Genomic DNA, 18,542 nt, shown 5'->3' on the forward strand with positions numbered 1-18,542 from the left:
CTGAATAGCTAATCATACTTAAAGGGAGGGTGTTGGAAAAGCTAAGAGTCAAAAGCAGAGGCCAAGACAAGCTCAGGGGCTCATTTAAATAGCACCCAGGCCTTGCAGTCTGTACCTTGTGACTTGCAGTCTGACATAGCAGGATATAGGAGACAGAGCCCTTTTCCCAGCCTGAGGTCACTATGGACCTGAGGGAAGCTTCCTTCTTGCCTCCCCCCTCCCCCTGTGTCGCAAACTGTAGTGTTGGGTAAGTCTTGGCCACCCTTCTCAGCTGCTTTTGCAAAAGCTATGGGATACTTCTATCCCCATGCAGGTAGCCCAACTCCTTTGGGTTTCTGATTCAATTTAAAATTTGATAATTTGGAAGATCATTTGAAATTACTTTACTTTTTTTTGCTTACATTGAATGTTGCTTCATTTTTTAAAACAAATTTGTTACATTAAAACAGATTTGCTGCTGTGTTTTTTAAAGTGTGTTTCATAGTTTTGCTTTTTAATACTTTTGTAATGTTGATTTGATTATGGTTATAAAGCATATGGAACACTCTGAGCAGTAGAAAGGTGGGATATAAAGTGGTCTAAATAAATATGCTGTTGTACCCACAGCCCTTCCCATGGAAGCTGTTGCAAAATTATATATCTCTAACAGTTATAAATCTTAGGCCTTCTAGTCTAAGAAGCTAATGACGTTACATACAAACCATGTGCAGTAAAGAAAGAACAGACTTTTTAAATAGAAGCAACAGCAAAAAGGGAGCCATTCTGGCTGGAGAAGTGGCAGGGGGAGGAAAAAGGTGAATAATTCTCTCAATCTGCTGTTCCCCTCCATTTATGACTATGCAATATGGCTGGTACCATTAAGCTTGCTAACCAGTGCACATTCATTTGACATATTTAGGACTTGGATATAACTATTCAGCACACTGTTCACATCTGACCATGAAATTAAGAATGAGCACATTTCCCAGTTTATTCTGGTATTGTTCTGGGATATTTTTATCTATCTTTCACTTGTCCTTATGCTTTGCCACAAGAATTTCTACTCTTGATTCTAGAACTGGATCACAAACAGTTTAGCCTTAACTTTCATTTTCTTCAGCTAATTCGTGTGGTAATAAATTAGGCAACCAGGAGTGTGAGGAGTTGCAGCAATCTTCCACTCGAGTGCAGATACTTTCCAGTTTTGATTGCATTTACCTTGTACTGCATACCCAGATACATTCGTGCTTTTGCTGGTACTCCACCTAGCTTACCTTAGGGGTGTGCAGAGGGAGAGAGAGAAGCTTAAAAAAAATTAGGTTGCTTCAGCCTGAATTGATTCAGTAGATACCAAATCACTCAAATCCCAATATCAGTATAGGGATTTAGATTCGGCAGGATTTGGGATTCCCAAATCGATTTGGCTCCATTTAGGTCCATGGAAAACTGTCTATTCAGTGGTCTGGGGAAAATCAGATTTGCAGCATAGATGCTGGAGCCTTTCCTCAAAAGAACCCCTAAGTTTTGAAAGTGGCAAGCTGACCCTCCAGGGAAGCAGGCATGAGTGATGCATGCAGACAAGGTTGCCCTTATGGGGAAAATACTGCTCACTCTGCACACTCATCAGAGGGCACAAGACCATCTCCTTCACAGTCCAGTAACATACCAGACAGGTGGTGTCAGTGGACAGGTGGTCTGCCAAGCAAGCCCTCATCATTTCATAGTTCTCAGTTAGAAGTGCTGGTGCCCTCCATTTCCCCCAGTGCCTGCCATGCTGGCCTGCAACACACCCACACTGACGGAGGAAATTTGCCAGGAGTTCTATAGTGGGAGACCTAAATCCCCTAGATTCTTCAGGTTGGGGTGGGATGGGGTGAAAGGGAGTCTCTTGTCAAAGATTATTTGTTAAAGGTACAGTCACTAATGGCACTTCCCTCCCAGCAGTGGATGATCAAGTGGCACTGTCTACTCACAGACACTTTAGTGGGTTCCAAATGATCCAGCAGATTTTGGGAGACTCAACCATTCTATTTTAGATGGGGAAAGATGTGTTTTATGGAGTGATGCATTAATGGATGTGCATTTGTTATGTATTAATTTTTGTTTTAAAATATTGTTAATAGCTACTGTGAATTTAGGGAAGGGAAATAGCTATATATTTTAAAATAAATAGACACCCACTCCCATGTTACTGATGTGAATGTGTGCATTAGTAAAACATTTCCAGAAAACTCTTAATGTGATTCAGCGTTAGTGCTCTCTTGCATGTTCTCATTAATAATACAGAAGGAAAAGCAGAAGATGTAGATTAACAGAAAGAAGGGAAGATTTTAGTGAATTACAAGCACACGGTGCTCTGTACAAAATCTAGACTTTTAAAGGAGGGGACAATGACAGACTCCCTTGGCTTTTGTTTTAGAAACAAGACCAGGCAATGTAAAAAGACAAAATTTGGGGAGAAATTTGAATAGCCATTTCTGTAATACGCTTGCACTTTACTTTTTAAATTTTGTGCACAAGCTGAAATGGAAATATAAAAATACCAAGCCAGCAGATGGAAGGAGGCCACATTTGTCTAAATAGTTACACCTCTGTGCAATAAAAGTGGGGTTTATTTCTTCCCTGAAACAGGCCATTTCATACTTGTGTACCATTTATATTAAGTGGCATTGTGCATAAATTTAGGGCCTCATCATTGTTTCTTTGAGTCTAGGACAAATATGACACAGGGCCTCCCACATACATGTAATCCCATCCTACAAATGGAAAAAACACCACCACCACTGTCATTGGCTTGCAATCTGGACTGGCCTCTTTTGCCTTTCCTCCAGGTTCATAGTCAATTGTACCTATTTTACTTTCACACACTACACACAACCCATATTTATGCTGCACATATGTTTTGCTACTTAAACACAGTACTTTTTGTAGGCTAGCCTGACCTTGACTGCTGTTAGAAGTTCAGCAGGGTTGAACCTGCCTAGTACAAGAATGGAAAACCACTGAGGAAGTCAAGGGTTGCTATGCATGGGCAGTCAATTATGTTTAAACGTGGCTCATAAAAAGTATGCTTGTTGTTGTTGTTAGGTGCGAAGTCGTGTCCGACCCATCGTGACCCCATGGACAATGATCCTCCAGGCCTTCCTGTCCTCTACCATTCCCCAGAGTCCATTTAAGTTTGCACCTACTGCTTCAGTGACTCCATCCAGCTACCTCATTCTCTGTCGTCCCCTTCTTCTTTTGCCCTCAATCGCTCCCAGCATTAGGCTCTTCTCCAAGGGAGTCCTTCCTTCTCATGAGGTGGCCAAAGTATTGGAGTTTCATCTTCAGGATCTGGCCTTCTAAGGCCTTCTAATCTCCTCTAGGATTGACCAGTTTGTTCACCTTGCAGTCCAAGGGACTCGCAAGAGTCTTCTCCAGCACCAGAGTTCAAAAGCCTCAATTCTTTGACGCTTGGCCTTCCTTATGGTCCAACTTTCACAGCCATACATTGCAACTGGCAATACTATAGCCTTGACTAGATGGACTTTAGTTGGCAGGGTGATTTCTCTGCTTTTTAGGATGCTGTCTACATTTGCCATAGCTTTCCTCCCCAGGAGCAAGTGTCTTTTAATTTCTTTGCTGCAATCCCCATCTGCAGTGATCTTGGAGCCCAGGAAAATAAAATCTGTCACTACCTCCATTTCTTCCCCATCTATTTGCCAGGAATTGAGAGGGCCGGATGCCATGATTTTTTTTTTCTTGATGTTGAGTTTCAAGCCAACTGTTGTACTCTCCTCCTTCACCCGCATCAACAGGCTCTTTAGTTCCTCTTCACTTTCTGCCATTAGAGTGGTATCATCTGCATATCTGAGGTTGTTGATATTTCTCCCTGCAATCTTGATCCCAATTTGTGACTCATCTAATCCCACCTTTCTCATGATGTGCTCCGCATACAAATTAAATAGGCAAGGTGACAGTATACAGCCTTGCCAAATTCCTTTCTCAATTTTGAACCAATCAGTGATTCCATGCCCGGTTCTCACTGTTGCTTCTTGACCTGCATATAGATTTCTCAAAAGGCAGATAAGATATTCTGGTATTCCCATGTCATTAAGAACTTGCCACAATTTGTTGTGCTCCACACAATCTAAGGCTTTAGCATAGTCAATGAAGCAGATGTTCTTCTGTAACTCCCTAGCTTTCTCCATGATCCAGTGTATGTTGGCAATTTGATCTCTAGTTCCTCTGCCTCTTCGAAATCCTGCCTGTACTTCTGGAAGTTCTCGGTCCACATATTGCTGGATCTAGCTTGTAGGATTTTGAGCATAACTTTGCTAGCATGAGAAATGAGGGCAATGGTGTGGTAGTTTGAACATTCTTGTAGTTTGAACATGCTAAAAACTTATTATTTCAGAATTTGAGGGGATTTTTACTATGATTCCTTATGTTAGGATAGGACAGTACTGGTTCAGGATTTAACTTTGTGTTTGTGCAGTTTGGGACCAATATGTTCATTTACCAGAAAATTTATAACGGAAAAATGCATATTAGGATGTGAGGCAGCTGGTTATAAAGATAATGGCACCAGATTAGCCCATAACATAGTCCTCCCTGCAAAGCATCACTTTTCTCTACAGATTCCTAAAATGGCAGACAAGCAGCAGCCTAACAGGAGAGCTCAAGACAGCCATGACTGACTGACAATAAACAAAAACATCTTACCTTTCCAAATATCACATTTGCCATCCTTCCATGGTGTGGTCTGTTTTATAAACCTGAAGGAATGTCTCTTTCTGTATGTGCATCTGCTGGATTTACCACTACTCATGGTAGCCCATCTGCCACTGACTAGATCCTGGACCTTTCCCACCATAGTTCCAGCTCTGTGGGATGGGATCTCTGGTGAAAGCCCCCCCCCCCTCCTTGGACATCTCCAGGAAGAGCTGCAAGGCCTGCTTGTTTTCCAGGCCTTTTGTGGGGGGTTGAATAGCAGAGGTCTTTTAAGGGGGAGGGATTTGGGGTCTTGTTTTTCAATCTTTTGTTTTCTGGGGATGTTGTACTTGTAACTATTATTGTAGATGGCAATGAACCAAGAGTAAAGGTGGGCTATAAATGTTTTAACTAAAAAAAATTCAGAGAATCAGATTATCACAGATTATGTAGACACACATAACCTGCAGCAAACTGATTCCGGATGGAGTGTGGGGCTGTGGAAGACGGGCAGTGTAAGCAGTGGTGGCACAGTGAGCAGGGCTGAGTGCCAGGCTTGGCCAGCCACCAACCATCTACAGGGGCACTCCCTGAAGCTTGACAAATGGACATCATATCCATAGAAATTTCCATTTCAGGGGCCACATTAGTAGGGCGCGCAGTAATGGATTTAAACTACAAGTACAACAATATAGGCTAGATATCAGGAAAAAGTTTTTCACAGTCAGAGTAGTTCAGCAGTGGAATAGGCTGCCTAAGGAGGTGGTGAGCTCCCCCTCACTGGCAGTCTTCAAGCAAAGGTTGGATACACACTTTTCTTGGATGCTTTAGGATGCTTTGGGCTGATCCTGCGTTGAGCAGGGGGTTGGACTAGATGGCCTGCATGGCCCCTTCCAAATCTATGATTCTGTGATTCTATGATTCTATGTGTTTCCATATCAATAAATAAGATCAATGTGGCTTCATTTTTAGATCCCTGCCACACTTTTCCTTTGGTCTGCCATTATTTCTTACGTGCCATTATTTCTCAGAGTGGCTGCTTTTCAATCAGAATTATGCCAAAAGTCCAGTGGAGTGCTACTTGCACAGTATTTTTACATTTCAAGCAAATTACAAGGCTCAAGTTCTGTAGAGCCGTGAACAAGGTGCCCTCTAAGCCATAGTACCTACAAATAACAAAAGGGCTTCAACCCCACAAAGGATGGAGGGAAAGTGAACTATGTATGTATGCAGTTTATCTCTGAAGATGATTGGCTGGAAGTGCTCTGTGCTCCCTCTTTCATAAATATATATAGAAAGGAAAAATGTCAATGCCACACTGATTGTTTTAGGAAGAATTTTTCATAATACCCCAAAGTCTTGGATTTGTGTTACCATTCTATTACAGATATTATAAGAGACTATAGCTGGTCTGGGCACTATAACACAATTATCTTCATCTTCTCCATATTGCAGACCATGTTACATTTCGTCTTATATTTTAAATGAAATTGTCTCATTGTTTCCCTAGAAAAAAAGTATATAAAATATAATAAATATAATAAATATAATAAATCAAAATAAAATAAAATAAAATGATTAATAATTCACTTTTTATCAGGGCAATGTTTAGGTTTTTACTTTACTGTAGCAAAGTTGTAAAAGAAAAAGTAAGGAACCCAAGAGTCATATTCTAAATAAAATACGCAATAGTTTGAGGTTTCTAAAAATTAATATTTAAGCTCATTTTTCCTCTGTTTTATTCTCATAATTTTGTCTCTGGAATTTTTTATTCCATATTATTGACATAAGCTAGAGCCAAACAAAAAAAGCAATATGATGCCTTTTATTTCTGTTTCTGTATTGTAATCCTGACAGTATTATTGGAGACTATAAGCAAAAAGATTTTTTTGTTTATTCTTTATTATAAATTCATTAGATACTGCAGTGCAAATTCTCACTTTTAGTTATGGCTATTAAAGAGGAATTTCAGTTTTAAAAAGAAATTAAAGAAACTAAATATTTGAGCACCAAAACAAATAACTAGCATGCCATTATGCTAAGGACCTTCCATGTAAAAAAGCTGGAGGTATAAACCTAGCTGGTGGTTTCCTAGAGGCTGGAAGCAAGGATGGAGTAAAGGTCTGTCACACCCAAGCGCAGAAGCTTTATGGATAGACAGAAGAGCCCATGAATAATTGGAAGTTGGGGATGGAACTAGCTCTGTTACCATGACCATCTCCTCCCATAGACCATTTATACACTGGAGGTTTCATGCCGGGCTGCAGGCTGGAGTTTTAGTCATGACAGGTTGCCCCACCTCTTCCTGCACCCACATGGGGAAGCATTTGGCCTGGTGCACCTCATCTGGCCCAGATTTCTGCTCCTGCATGGGAGCTAGGGCAGTGAAGTTCCCAGTGCATAAACGGTCATACTGTCCAGCAAGATCCTCTTCTCAGGCTCTGCTCTCTGTGCCCCCACCTGTAGAAATTAGGTATGTGGTGACAAGAATATGGCATTGTCTGCAGAGAAACCTCACCACTGCAATTCTCTCCTCCCTAAAGTTTGCCTGGTGCCTACATTTATCTGCTAGGCCACAATATTTATTTTTGTGCAGGCTGTTAATTGAAGGGTTTTTTAAAATCATTTGTACATTTTTAATAGTCAGCTTCTAGCCCAGTGGTTCCCAAACCCCCATACTGTATAATATTTTGGGAATATGCTTGTGTATAAATCACTGTGAGCACAAAGAAAGTGGTAAATAAATATTTTGAATAAATAGTCTTGCTGAGCAACATAAGACATGTAAAATAGAATGAATATGTTTTACATTTGAAGAAAATCACTGAAAAGGTCACCTTTGACCATGCACTTCCTGCATGGCGCTTTCAGTAGAGTTTATCAAAGACAATGTCACTGATTGCCTCCATAGCAACGCATGCAAACATTCCAGTGATTCTCTGCACACAACCCTGCCTGATCCTGTGCAAGCACATCTGTGGCTGATCTCATTGGAGGTGATAGTTTCTTCCTAAAACTATTCATTTGAAATGGAAAATGCATTCTCAAGACTGTTCAACAGGTGCTCACATCCAGCATGAGCAAAGCAACAGGGAAGCATGCAAAGCATTGGCTTGGTGCTTGAAATCATTGACAAACGAAAACATTGAGGTTAATGGACTGTTTCTGGTTGAATTATTTCCAAGCCTCATAACAACTTACTGCTCTGATTTTCTGGTTCTTTGCAGAAGTTTGCTAAATATAAATATGCTTTCTCATGCAGGCAAGCAAGAATGTAGCCAGCAAACGAGACCATGCTGGTCTGTTATGAAAACCACATTAAGGTGTAAAAGCACGTATCCCTAGTGTGGCTCCCTGGATCATTTAGGATCCAGCAATTAGTGATGCCCTTTGCACCAGGCAACAGATTCCAAGTACAGCCAGTAGCAGCTAGGCAGTTGTTTTGCAAAGAGGCCGTTATTTTCTTCTGTAGAAGGATTCTCTTGAAAGCAATGAGAGTTCTGTTATAAATTTGCATGGGGGGGGGAGGAGAATTTCATTTAGAAGTATCTGATCCAAAATGTTTCTTTGACCTATCCTGTAAATGTATTGTGATCTATTAATATTTGGTAGATTGAATGGAAAGCACCCTCCTGAACTCAAGCTGATTTGTAATTGGTTCTGGACAAACAAGAGGAAATATTTGTATAACACATAACTAACTTGTGGAAATAACTAAGTCAGACAGCTCTTTCAAAGGATTAAATATATCGATGGAGGGGAGGATTGGTGTACCAATCCCTGTTAGCCATATTAATAAAACTGAACAGTCATATTCAAATACAGAATAACCTGATTACTAGAAGGGGGAAATGAAAATTTTATGGCCTCCTTATGAGCTTGTCAAAAGTACCTGATGGGCCATTCTTGGAAACAATGCTGGATTACATGGAGTTCAGGTTTTGCACCACTTTTAATTAGTGTTATGATTTGCAAATTGTTTGATTTTATGAAGCCAGGTCAGGTCTTGGAAAGCTTACCTTATTCATCAGTCCTACAATTTATGAATCCTTGTACTTGCTTTGGAAGCACATAAACTAAAATGGGAATGTTACAGAGAGTATTAGTATAGCATAGTTTAGACAAAGTGGCATATCAAAAATTTTCTGGAATTAAATATTGTCAGATATCAGAAAAGAAGTTTCCAGACTTAGTTAATTGGATTGATAATATTAATGAGACTTACTTATTAAACAAATTATCATATATCCAGAATAATAAAAATATGGAAAACTTAGAAGAATTATGGAACCAGGGAATCTCCATAATGAGATCTTAATGAAGTTTCAGAAAAAGTATATAGAGAAAGATCTTGAAGATTGTGAAAAACAATAAGAGAGAGTTGTCATTGATAGAAATTTGTTTTTAAAGGAAGTTGATCACTAATATTGGGAATGTTTTTTAAAAACCTGATAAATGTGCATTTTGTTGGGGGATTTTGTGCATTATTTATATTTTAATTAACTTTTTAAAAGATTTTAAGTATTGGTTATGTATCTGCTTTCAATTATGCTTGTTTGAATTTTTTTTAATCCACCTATTAAAAAACAAACAAATAGAAATTAGTCATCTTTTATTCAAAGGAACAATTCATATGTTATACAATTCTTGAAACAAAGGTACTCCCATGTAGGATTGCCTTGTGAATATGACATCCACATGTGAAGTTGGCTGAAATTTAAATAGACGTGATTGAAAGGCACAGGAATAGTACCTGTGTGGCTAGAATGCAGAGAGTCTTCAGAGAGTCTCTGTAATCAAAAAGGATTTTTTTAAAGATTGAAATGGAAAACTCAAGCATGACCAGTGTCTGCTATATTCTTTTAAGTAGGAAGGAAGGAAGGAAGGAAGGAGGGAGGGAGGGAGGGAGATGGACTGCCCATTTCTGATGTCAGTGTGTTTGATATGTCTCAAGTCTTGTTTTACATGTGTCCCGTTGTCTCTACAATTTAGGTTTAGTCTTCCCTTCTCTTCCATTATGGACATGTGTACAATATGCTTTAATAACAAGTACTGAGGACTTACTCTCCTTGACACTTATTATGTTTCATTCAACTAGGTGATTCATGCTTACATTTCCAAATACTATTAAAGTGTTTCATTGCTCTGAGTGTCTGCAATATGTCAGTCCATTCCAGTGAGGATTAAACTGCTGCTGAGTTTTTTTGCTATACCTTGTTGGCACTGACTTCTGGCTGTGCTATTATATTGGTTATTTGATTATCCTTTACAAATGAATAAGGTGGTTAGTACCTTTACAAAGGACATGAATTATAACCTCGCCGCTTCCCTCTCTCAGAGGCAAGATTTCTCCCCCATGTTTTGCTCTCTTTCTGACTGAGCAGCCTTATTTATCTATTTGCTTCTTTTGTGAAGAAAACGGGCTGTCCCATCCTGCAACCATATGATATTATGCTGCTGGCTTAGACCAGAGCTTGAAAGAAGGGACAAGGTCTCCCTCTTTAAATTAAATTATGGAAATGGCACTTCTCTATCTGTGTTAAACTGCTTTCAGCCAGGGCTAAAAACAAATCCTGTCAGTGCTAAACCCTTCTCTGTCACGGCTACACTAAGACAGGTCAGTGCTAGATCCTTCTCAGTTGGGGCTGAATTCAGACTCTCTTCTCCTCAACATTCAGTTCTCATGTCTTTCACTGCTCAACTGATGCTAACCAATTGGATCTCTTGGAGCACCCTGTCACTCAAGACTCTCTGGCTCTGTGAGGAATGAATCCTTCACAGCCTATTACCAGTTTACACCACCCTTATGAGATTTTAAAATGCAGTCCTTTGCAACATACTATCCTTTTTTATATTGGCTTCTTCTCTCCATCCTCTCCTTTTGTGGCATCCTCCACTGTCAACTTTTAGCTTGTTGGGAATGTTACCTTTTAACATCATTCCGCCAAGCATCCTGGGTTTTGATGGTGTTTAATAAAATACTATATAGCTCTGTACAACCTGTTCCAGAATAATCCACACTATCTCTCAAGAGCCTTCATGCAAAGGATAGTACATTACAGCTGGATCTCTCACATGAGGAATGGCCCAATTGCATGTGAATCTTACAGAAGGAGAGGGCTACACAGTGGTAATTCAAAAGTCAATGTAACTTTTAATTGGATATGTCAGGAAGTATGCCTATGAAACTTTTACCTAAGTGAAGAATGAGAAGCATGCATGCTAGATGGGAGATACACTTCTGGGTAGCAGTGCGTGTGAACAGGATCTTGGGGAACTTGTGGACTGTGAGCTACATCTGAGTAGACAGTGCAATGCGGTAAAGAAGGCAAATGCTGTCTTGGGCTGTATCAATAGAGGCATCATATCAAAATTCCAAGATGTCATAGTCTGCATAGTATACTGCATTGGTGAGACCGCACCTTGAGTACATTGGTAAAACTCCAAGGAGCAGTTCCTGTTGGCAGCAGAGGATAGGACCCACAATAATGGCTTTGAACTACATATTGAGCAGTAGAGTAGGGTGCTTCAGCATTTGAAGCGGCCGTTCGCACCTGAAGCACTCAACCCTATTGAGCAGTATTGGTTAGAAGTCACAGCCAGAGTAGTTCAGCAGTGGAATTGGCTGCCTAAGGAGGTGGTGAGCACTGAGAGTCTTTAAGCAGCAGCTAGACAGGCATTTATCCTGGATGCTTTGGGCTTACTCTGCATTGATTAGAGTGTTGGACTAGGTGGCCTGTATGGCCCCTTCCAACTCTCTGATTCTAAAAAAGCATGTGCTGTACCACTAAGCAATGAGTCCCCCCACATTATGTATGCTTAAGCCTGCAGCCCTAGGCAGTTGCGTGCTCTCTTGTGATAACGTTTCAATCAGGGTTTGTTTTTGTTTTTTGCGTACATCTGGAAATGTACCTGAACTGTATGCAATTTTAAAAGAGAGGTCAAAAAGCATTTGGAGCAACCTGTACTTTTAAAAGTGGTTTCTCCAGCATTCGAGTTTTTTTCTCAAAACCACACAACTTGCCTATTGCATTTTACACATGAATGCATTTAAATATATTACATATCCTGATGTTTAAAAATTAAATTGTTTAAGCCTTGCCACCTCACAATCTCCATTCCTGATTTGTTCAGTTTTATAAACTACAACAAAAAGATGTTATTGAAATGTAGAGGACAGTTTTAGGGCCCTTAGAGCTGATATTCTGCACTGTTCAGAAGATGCCTTCTAAACCAGACTGCTACCCCCAGGAAGCTGTGATTCGTACTTGACAAGACAACATGTGGTGGCCTGTCTCACGTCCATCACAGCCCATTGCTGCAGAGGCTTCCTGGCTCCAGACTTGAGAGTAATTTGCAGGCACAGAATGTCAGGAAGCAACCAGAATCAAGGAGTAGAATGGTACAGACCTCACACTGAGGGATATATCTGCAAGACATGCCATTTTATATTGTACCAGACAGAAGAAATAATAAGTGGAAAAGATCTCCTATTCATACCTCTGCTCCCTGCGGTCTAAAAAAGAAGCAAAGCTTGCAATCGTGAGAAGCTTGTACTCTTGAAAATATTTATTTTATCTGTACCCCATTTCCCTCCTTAATGGGGTCCCAAAGTGGCTTACACCAATCTCTTCTTCTCCATTTTATCCTCACAACAACCCTGTGAGATAGGTCAGAATAGCAGAGTGTGACTGACCTAAGATCAGCCAGTGAGCTTCTATGAGTAGGAATTCAAACTCAGATAAATGATTGATGCTTGTGGACAATCTTTTTCTAGCAGCCCTCATGCTGTATATTTTAGGACCTATGAGAATCATTGTGGTTCAGGAGTTCCCTCTGCCTCTGACAGGGAGGCATGTCACTTTGCACACGTTGCTCCTGGCAGGTATGGGGGAGGAGTAGTCATCATCAACACCTTTAAAAGAAGCCACGTATCTGCGTTCAGCCTCTTTCCTCCCCAGAGACACTGCAGGAAGCTTCCCTCCCTCTCATCCCAGACAGTATGTTTGAGTTATTAATCAAATAATTGTTAACAGTTGTTGGGTTCTTTCTTGTTTAATTTGTCACAGCTGATGGTCTGGCATTGGAGGATCCTTTTAGAGGAGACCCGTCTGCAAATCAGTCTCCCTCGTTATAGGGGTATCCATAAGAGATGGTGCATATGCGAGCAGGGTGCCAACCTGGCTGGGATGGCAAACTTGCATTGCCATGTGATTTGGAGAGCCAGACAAAGATTTATGCCCATTGGATCCCCGTTAAGTCATCTTCCCAGGAGGTTTCAGATGGCAAGGGGAATCACGCTCCAGGCTGATGCCTAGGCAGGATTCCCAGGCCGCCACTTGAGACCAGGTTCATTTGAGTCTGCTGACCATACTAGCTGGATTCCTCCTCATGCTATGCCAGCGCTCTAGTGAGAGTTGTAATAAAGCTGTTGCCTATTTTATTCCCAAGCTGGTGTTGCGTCTTCTTTTAGTGGGTAAAAACCTGCCCTCCTGCTAGGCAAAAGAGTGATACTGATTTGCCTTGCCAGGCTGTTGTAGGAATTTCAGTAATGTCTGTGAAGTACTTTTAAATCTCAGAACAATACATAATGCTAAATATTATTAATGTAAAATCTCACTAATGTATTTTCTACATATATGTCAGGAGCTAGACTTTTAAGTGTGTTATTAATTAATCACACATAAAGCAAGAAGCTACAGAAATCCAAATATATAAAATCTTCAGCAACGTTTAATCAAGGACTGTAATCATATGTACCTTAAATTGGAAATAAATCCCATTTAACTCAATTTAGTGGCAATAAGCAAGCAAACTAATTTGCAAGCATTTCCTGTGAAAGACAGCCTTAACCACTAGGGGATTGTCAGTCATTTCTATAAGTTGTTCAGTATATAACATGTTTCACTCTTACAGCAGTCCTATATTGGGAGAAGAGTAAGATTTGCCCATCAGTAAAGTTCAAAATAAACTTGACACTCAGTTGCACACAACCTGGGAGAGGATGTCGAGTGCAGGAACACAAAGTAAGGATACAAGTGATTCCTCCACCCCACCCAATGCCCTGTTCAAAAAGATCGTAGCTTCCAACTGGTACTTTTCATTAAGGAAAAAGGAGTGAAAGTTGCACATAATCAACTGTCTCATGCTGAGCCTCCAAGAATTTTGTAGTCAAGCAGAGCTTGGAACTCACAGATTGTCCTACATCCAGGTTTCCATTGATTGCTACAAGAAGACAGTCTGTAACAGCCATTTTTACCATTGAGAAACCCTTGAAACATTCTTCAGGCTTTGAGAAACCCCAGAAGTGGCATGATCGTGTAGAATATGGTTGAGAAGCATAGCTGTGTACACCGTCACCTGGGCCCCTCACCTTCCCATCCCTTCCAGGCCCATCACTGGCCATTTTGGGAGAGGAGAAACAGGTCAATATGACCATATATGATCATATCAACTAATAAATGTTTAATGATTTTAATATACATATACATATAAACTCCTACCAATTTGAAAAACCCTTCTAGAGCGGTCAAGAAATCCCAGAGTTTCATGAAACCCTAGCTGAGAAAGCCTAGTCTATAATCTTAGCATCAGGAGCTCATCACATGGATTGGTTTTGTAAATCCCTTACCAGCACAACACATGTTCCGTACACTTGACATTTCCTTTTATTTTTGTGGACCTAGCAGACAACTTATGATCTGAGATTTTTAAAAAGATTATTGAAGCACAAATTGCAAATTTAGACAAGGTTCCTTTCTGCCTCTTGTTTCCTCTCAAGATTTATTTATAAAAAGGAATAAACAAGACCCACTTAAATCCATGATATCCACTATGAACAACGGCCTACTACGAATTGCACTCACAGATGAAAGCAATCCGATCTTATGGGACCTATTAATTGTCTCTTATTGTGCTCACCCACCTCAATTAAAAATGAAAGTAACCTCTTTTGCATGCCTTGGTAAGCATATATATTGCTAAATGATATGCGTAAATGAATGGAACCTAGATAATTTTTAAAATACTGATTTAGAGAATTGCAATTAACTGTCTGTTGAATGATTCCAGTAGCATGAAACATCATTCTTAAATATCTGTGCATTCAGTGGGGGAGGATAAATTTAAGGCCATATTCAGTTTCTCTGTTACTGGCTTTAACTATGCAGACCTGTTTCACATTTATGTATCATATCATATCAATCACTCTATCTTATTTTAAAAACAATGTGGCATTATTTGATGATGGGATGAAAGGGTCTTCTGGAATAATTAGTTCTACAGATAAATAAAAGGGCAGAGCTTTGATCACTGCTTGTGTAGAAGATCAATGGGAACCCTATGTGAGCCATCTTGACAAAAAAAACCCATCAGAAAAGTAGGTGGAATGTAAACATCTCAAAGCAGTTCAAATAATTCATACTACTATGAATAATAATTTCACACACACACACATATACACACACCCCAGTATTTAAAGGGGAGGTTCTCTTGCTTTTCAGTCCCAGCATGCACCACTGGAATCTGAGTCCTTTGCAGATAACACCATATTCTTTACCATCTTGTTACCGCAGTCCTGGAGTTATTCCAGTCTATCCCCAAGGGGGACAATATCCTAAATATAGGATTGCATTGTGTGTCTTCAGGGGGCTTTTTTCATTATCTTCTAAATCTTAAAACTAGTAGCTAGCACTTGCCGGCATGCTTCTCAATGTTTCTTCCATTTGCTCAAGCAACACATGGGACATTGGTTGGTCCAACTGAAAGTAGTGCTGTTTGTTATTTCAGAATTGTAAAAAAAAAAATAAATCCCAACCCCAACCCCAGTAGACATAAATAACACAGATATACAAGTCAGCCTGCAAGTCATTTATCGCACTGTATAAATAACAGCATGAAACTTCAGACATCTTTTACTTGAGATCTATTATTTTTATGACTAGAATATACAGTTTGTTTTCTTAGGTCTCCTGTCGTTCTATGCTGTTAGGGCTAAGGGAAGGGGGGCAATGAAGAGGCAGATATGTTCTTGCAGCAGATCCTCCCTTCAAACTGATGGCTCCCCAAAGCAATTTCCACCTGTTGTTATCAATCATTTCAATAGATGGTGCTGTGCTCTCATTGAAATTGATTGTAATTTCATTTCTCTTAAATGTTAGCCCTGTGCTAGGAGCAAATTGGATTACTTTCCTATCTGACATTCATTAAATAAATCTAATTTAACACCTGTAAAAAGAAAAGCATTTTACATACGACAAAAATGATTTTTTTCTTTTTAAACAACAAATCACTCCTAAAGTTTAGATGGATGCTCAAACAGTAACTTTGATTCATATTATACTTACGGAAGGAATTTACTTGCTAGCAAAAAAGAAAAGAAAAAATAATTATTTTTGTTTTAATGGGCTTGAATCTTTCCTTGTTAGAAAGAAAGAGAAAACTTTTTAGTATGAAATTCAGAGATGAGAGCATAGAATTATTTGACAGATCAATATTCCTAGCTGGTTTATGGGGAAGATTTGGTTTTGCACCATTTGTGTTTGACTGATCTTACAAAATTGAGGGGAAGATAAATAGATGGACTGATCCATGCATTGTTTACACTCTTCTTATTTTGGAGGAAGTCCTTCTGAATATTCAGAAACTTATTTTTGAGTAAGCATTATTCGTTTTAACCTTAGCTATGTCTTTTTTAAAGGGCTGCTCAGAATTTTGCTACATGACTTGAATCCTGATCATACCAAGCCTTGCTTTAGGCTGTTTGGATCCAGTGTAGTTAGACAGCTGTTCATGGATCAGGGAGTCCTTGCTTAGAATGTCTCCACTGCCATGAAGCTTCCTGGGGAAGATCTGGGCTCAGTGACAATTACTTTGGATCATATTTCTCATATCCACAGGCAGATAGGAGATCTCTCCATGGGTCAAACAATATGGACATTTACAAATGGATTATATTTTGAAATCAGCTTTCCTCCCAGAAGCTCAGGACAACATGCACAGGCATAGTTTTGTCCACACAACAGTCCTGTGAGGTAGGTTAGGTTAAGATACTGTGACTGAGCCCAGGTTGCTTAGCCTAACCTACCTTGCAGGACTGTTGTGTGGACAAAACTATGCCTGTGCACATTGTCCTGAGCTTCTGGGAGGAAAGCTGGTTTCAAAATATAATCCATTTGTAAATGTCCGTATTGTTTGACCCATGGAGAGATCTCCTATCTGCCTGTGGATATGAGAAATACGATCTGAAGTAATGTCTTTATATTTCTTTATTACCTGTGGCTAGACAATTATTTTTGTTGCTCAAGAAGAACGTTTCCATTCCTTGAGAAACTATTCTGTCCCTCCCCCCTCCCCCGCGTTTAGTTTCACAATCAGATCTGTTGGCTGCTGGTAACTTTCTGGTTACAGACCTCTTCTTGCTGCCCACACAAAGGTGTCAATGCTCACATCAAACAAGGGGTACATGGCTTCTGAACAGGTTTCTCCCTCCCACCACCCATTTCTCCATCTTTGTTCCCTTGACAGTAAGAGGCATATTAGGGAGGAAAAGCCAGCCCCTGCAGAGATTTCTTTTTGGAGGGGGGGGGGCAAGGCGTGGGAGAGGAAAGCTTGAGGCATGGTGCAGACTTCGATGGGCTAGTACTTTGCTGTGGTTCAGTCCACAACAGTTAAATGCCTCCTGTCCCCTCCTATGATCAGAGCAGGAATTCTGCAGATGATCCTGCAAGCCTAAGAATAATCACCACCTGGGGGTGGGGGGTGGGGAGTCCAAAAAGCGTTTGGAGAAGAGCAGACCCCAAGTTCAGTCCAACAGGGCATCCTACTCTCTTCTCTTCCTTCTCCAGAGTAGTGCCTCATGAATGCCCTGGTAGGAGGGTGGGCACTGAGAGTGACCAGGGACCCTTGCAGCTCAGGCATGAGTACATGAGCGGCTCCTCTCACCCTCCGTGCCCTTGCCTCCTCGCAGGAAGAGTCCTTGGCCGGGTCCCAGGCAGCTCCTCCCCCTCTCCGCGTGCCCCCTTACCTGATGATGACATACATGACCAAGAAGTTGCCGAAAAGTCCCACCACGCACACGATCGAGTAGAGAGCCATGATGATGACGGCAGTGATCATGGAAGGGGTGACCCCGGCCCCGGGACAAGGACCGGCCCCTGCCGTGCCCTGGGTGCTGTTGGGGCCGCCGCAGGGCGGCTGGGTGCCGTTGAAGACGTCGCTCTGGTTCCACAGCTCGCCTTCCATGGTCGCGGGGAGGCTGCTCCGGCCGGGACAGGTTCGCGCGGCCGCAGGAGGGACGCTCGCCGGGACTGCGGGCGCCCGAGCTCCTCGCGACTGGCCAGGGAGCTGTCCGCGGTGCTGGAGAGGCGAGGCGAGGCGAGGCGGGCGCGGGGCACGTTCGTCGCGAAGGCAGCGGCGGGGGAGCAGCCTCCGGGCGCCCGAGTCCCATCCAAGGGACGTCAAAGATGGGGGCGCCCCAGACCGAGGGCAGAGCAGCAAGTGGGCCGGCCACACGCCCAAGCGTCGCCTCGGAGAACGCGACCTTCTGCCGCCGGAGCCCACCGCATCCTCTCCCGGCGCCCAGAGAGACCAGGGGACGGGCGGGGGGGGGGGGCGAAGGCAGACCGAGAGAAGCTGGGCAACGATCAAAGGCGTTCTCTTCCCCCAGACGTGCGCGCGCGCACCCGTGCGTTCACACAGCGGGCTCTACCACGAACACGTGTGCAAGTTGGCTGGATAAAGGGGGGTGGGGTGGGGAGGAGGAGGAGCCTCGGGCTGCTGGAGCGAGGGGGTGGGCTGAGGGGGGGGGGGGCTGAGGTGCGCTGCTCTTTTTGACCCAGCCTGCCCAGAGTCAGCTTGAAGGCTGCGCTCAC

The 18,542-nt window shown here is 41.7% G+C and overlaps 1 protein-coding gene across 1 annotated transcript in view; it reads right to left on the reverse strand.

Annotated features, from left to right (window-relative positions):
* OPRM1 (opioid receptor mu 1) overlaps nucleotides 1–18,323 on the reverse strand; it is a 42,887-nt gene extending 24,564 nt beyond the window's left edge. The window contains exon 1 of the mRNA XM_077349196.1: nucleotides 17,696–18,323. Coding sequence (XP_077205311.1) covers nucleotides 17,696–17,913 — 218 coding nt within the window. The 5' untranslated portion in view covers nucleotides 17,914–18,323. The remainder of the gene's footprint in view (nucleotides 1–17,695) is intronic.
* Between the last annotated feature and the right edge of the window lie 219 nt (nucleotides 18,324–18,542).

Source organism: Paroedura picta, chromosome 1 (assembly GCF_049243985.1).
Source record: "Paroedura picta isolate Pp20150507F chromosome 1, Ppicta_v3.0, whole genome shotgun sequence".
Taxonomy (NCBI): Eukaryota; Metazoa; Chordata; class Lepidosauria; order Squamata; family Gekkonidae; genus Paroedura; species Paroedura picta.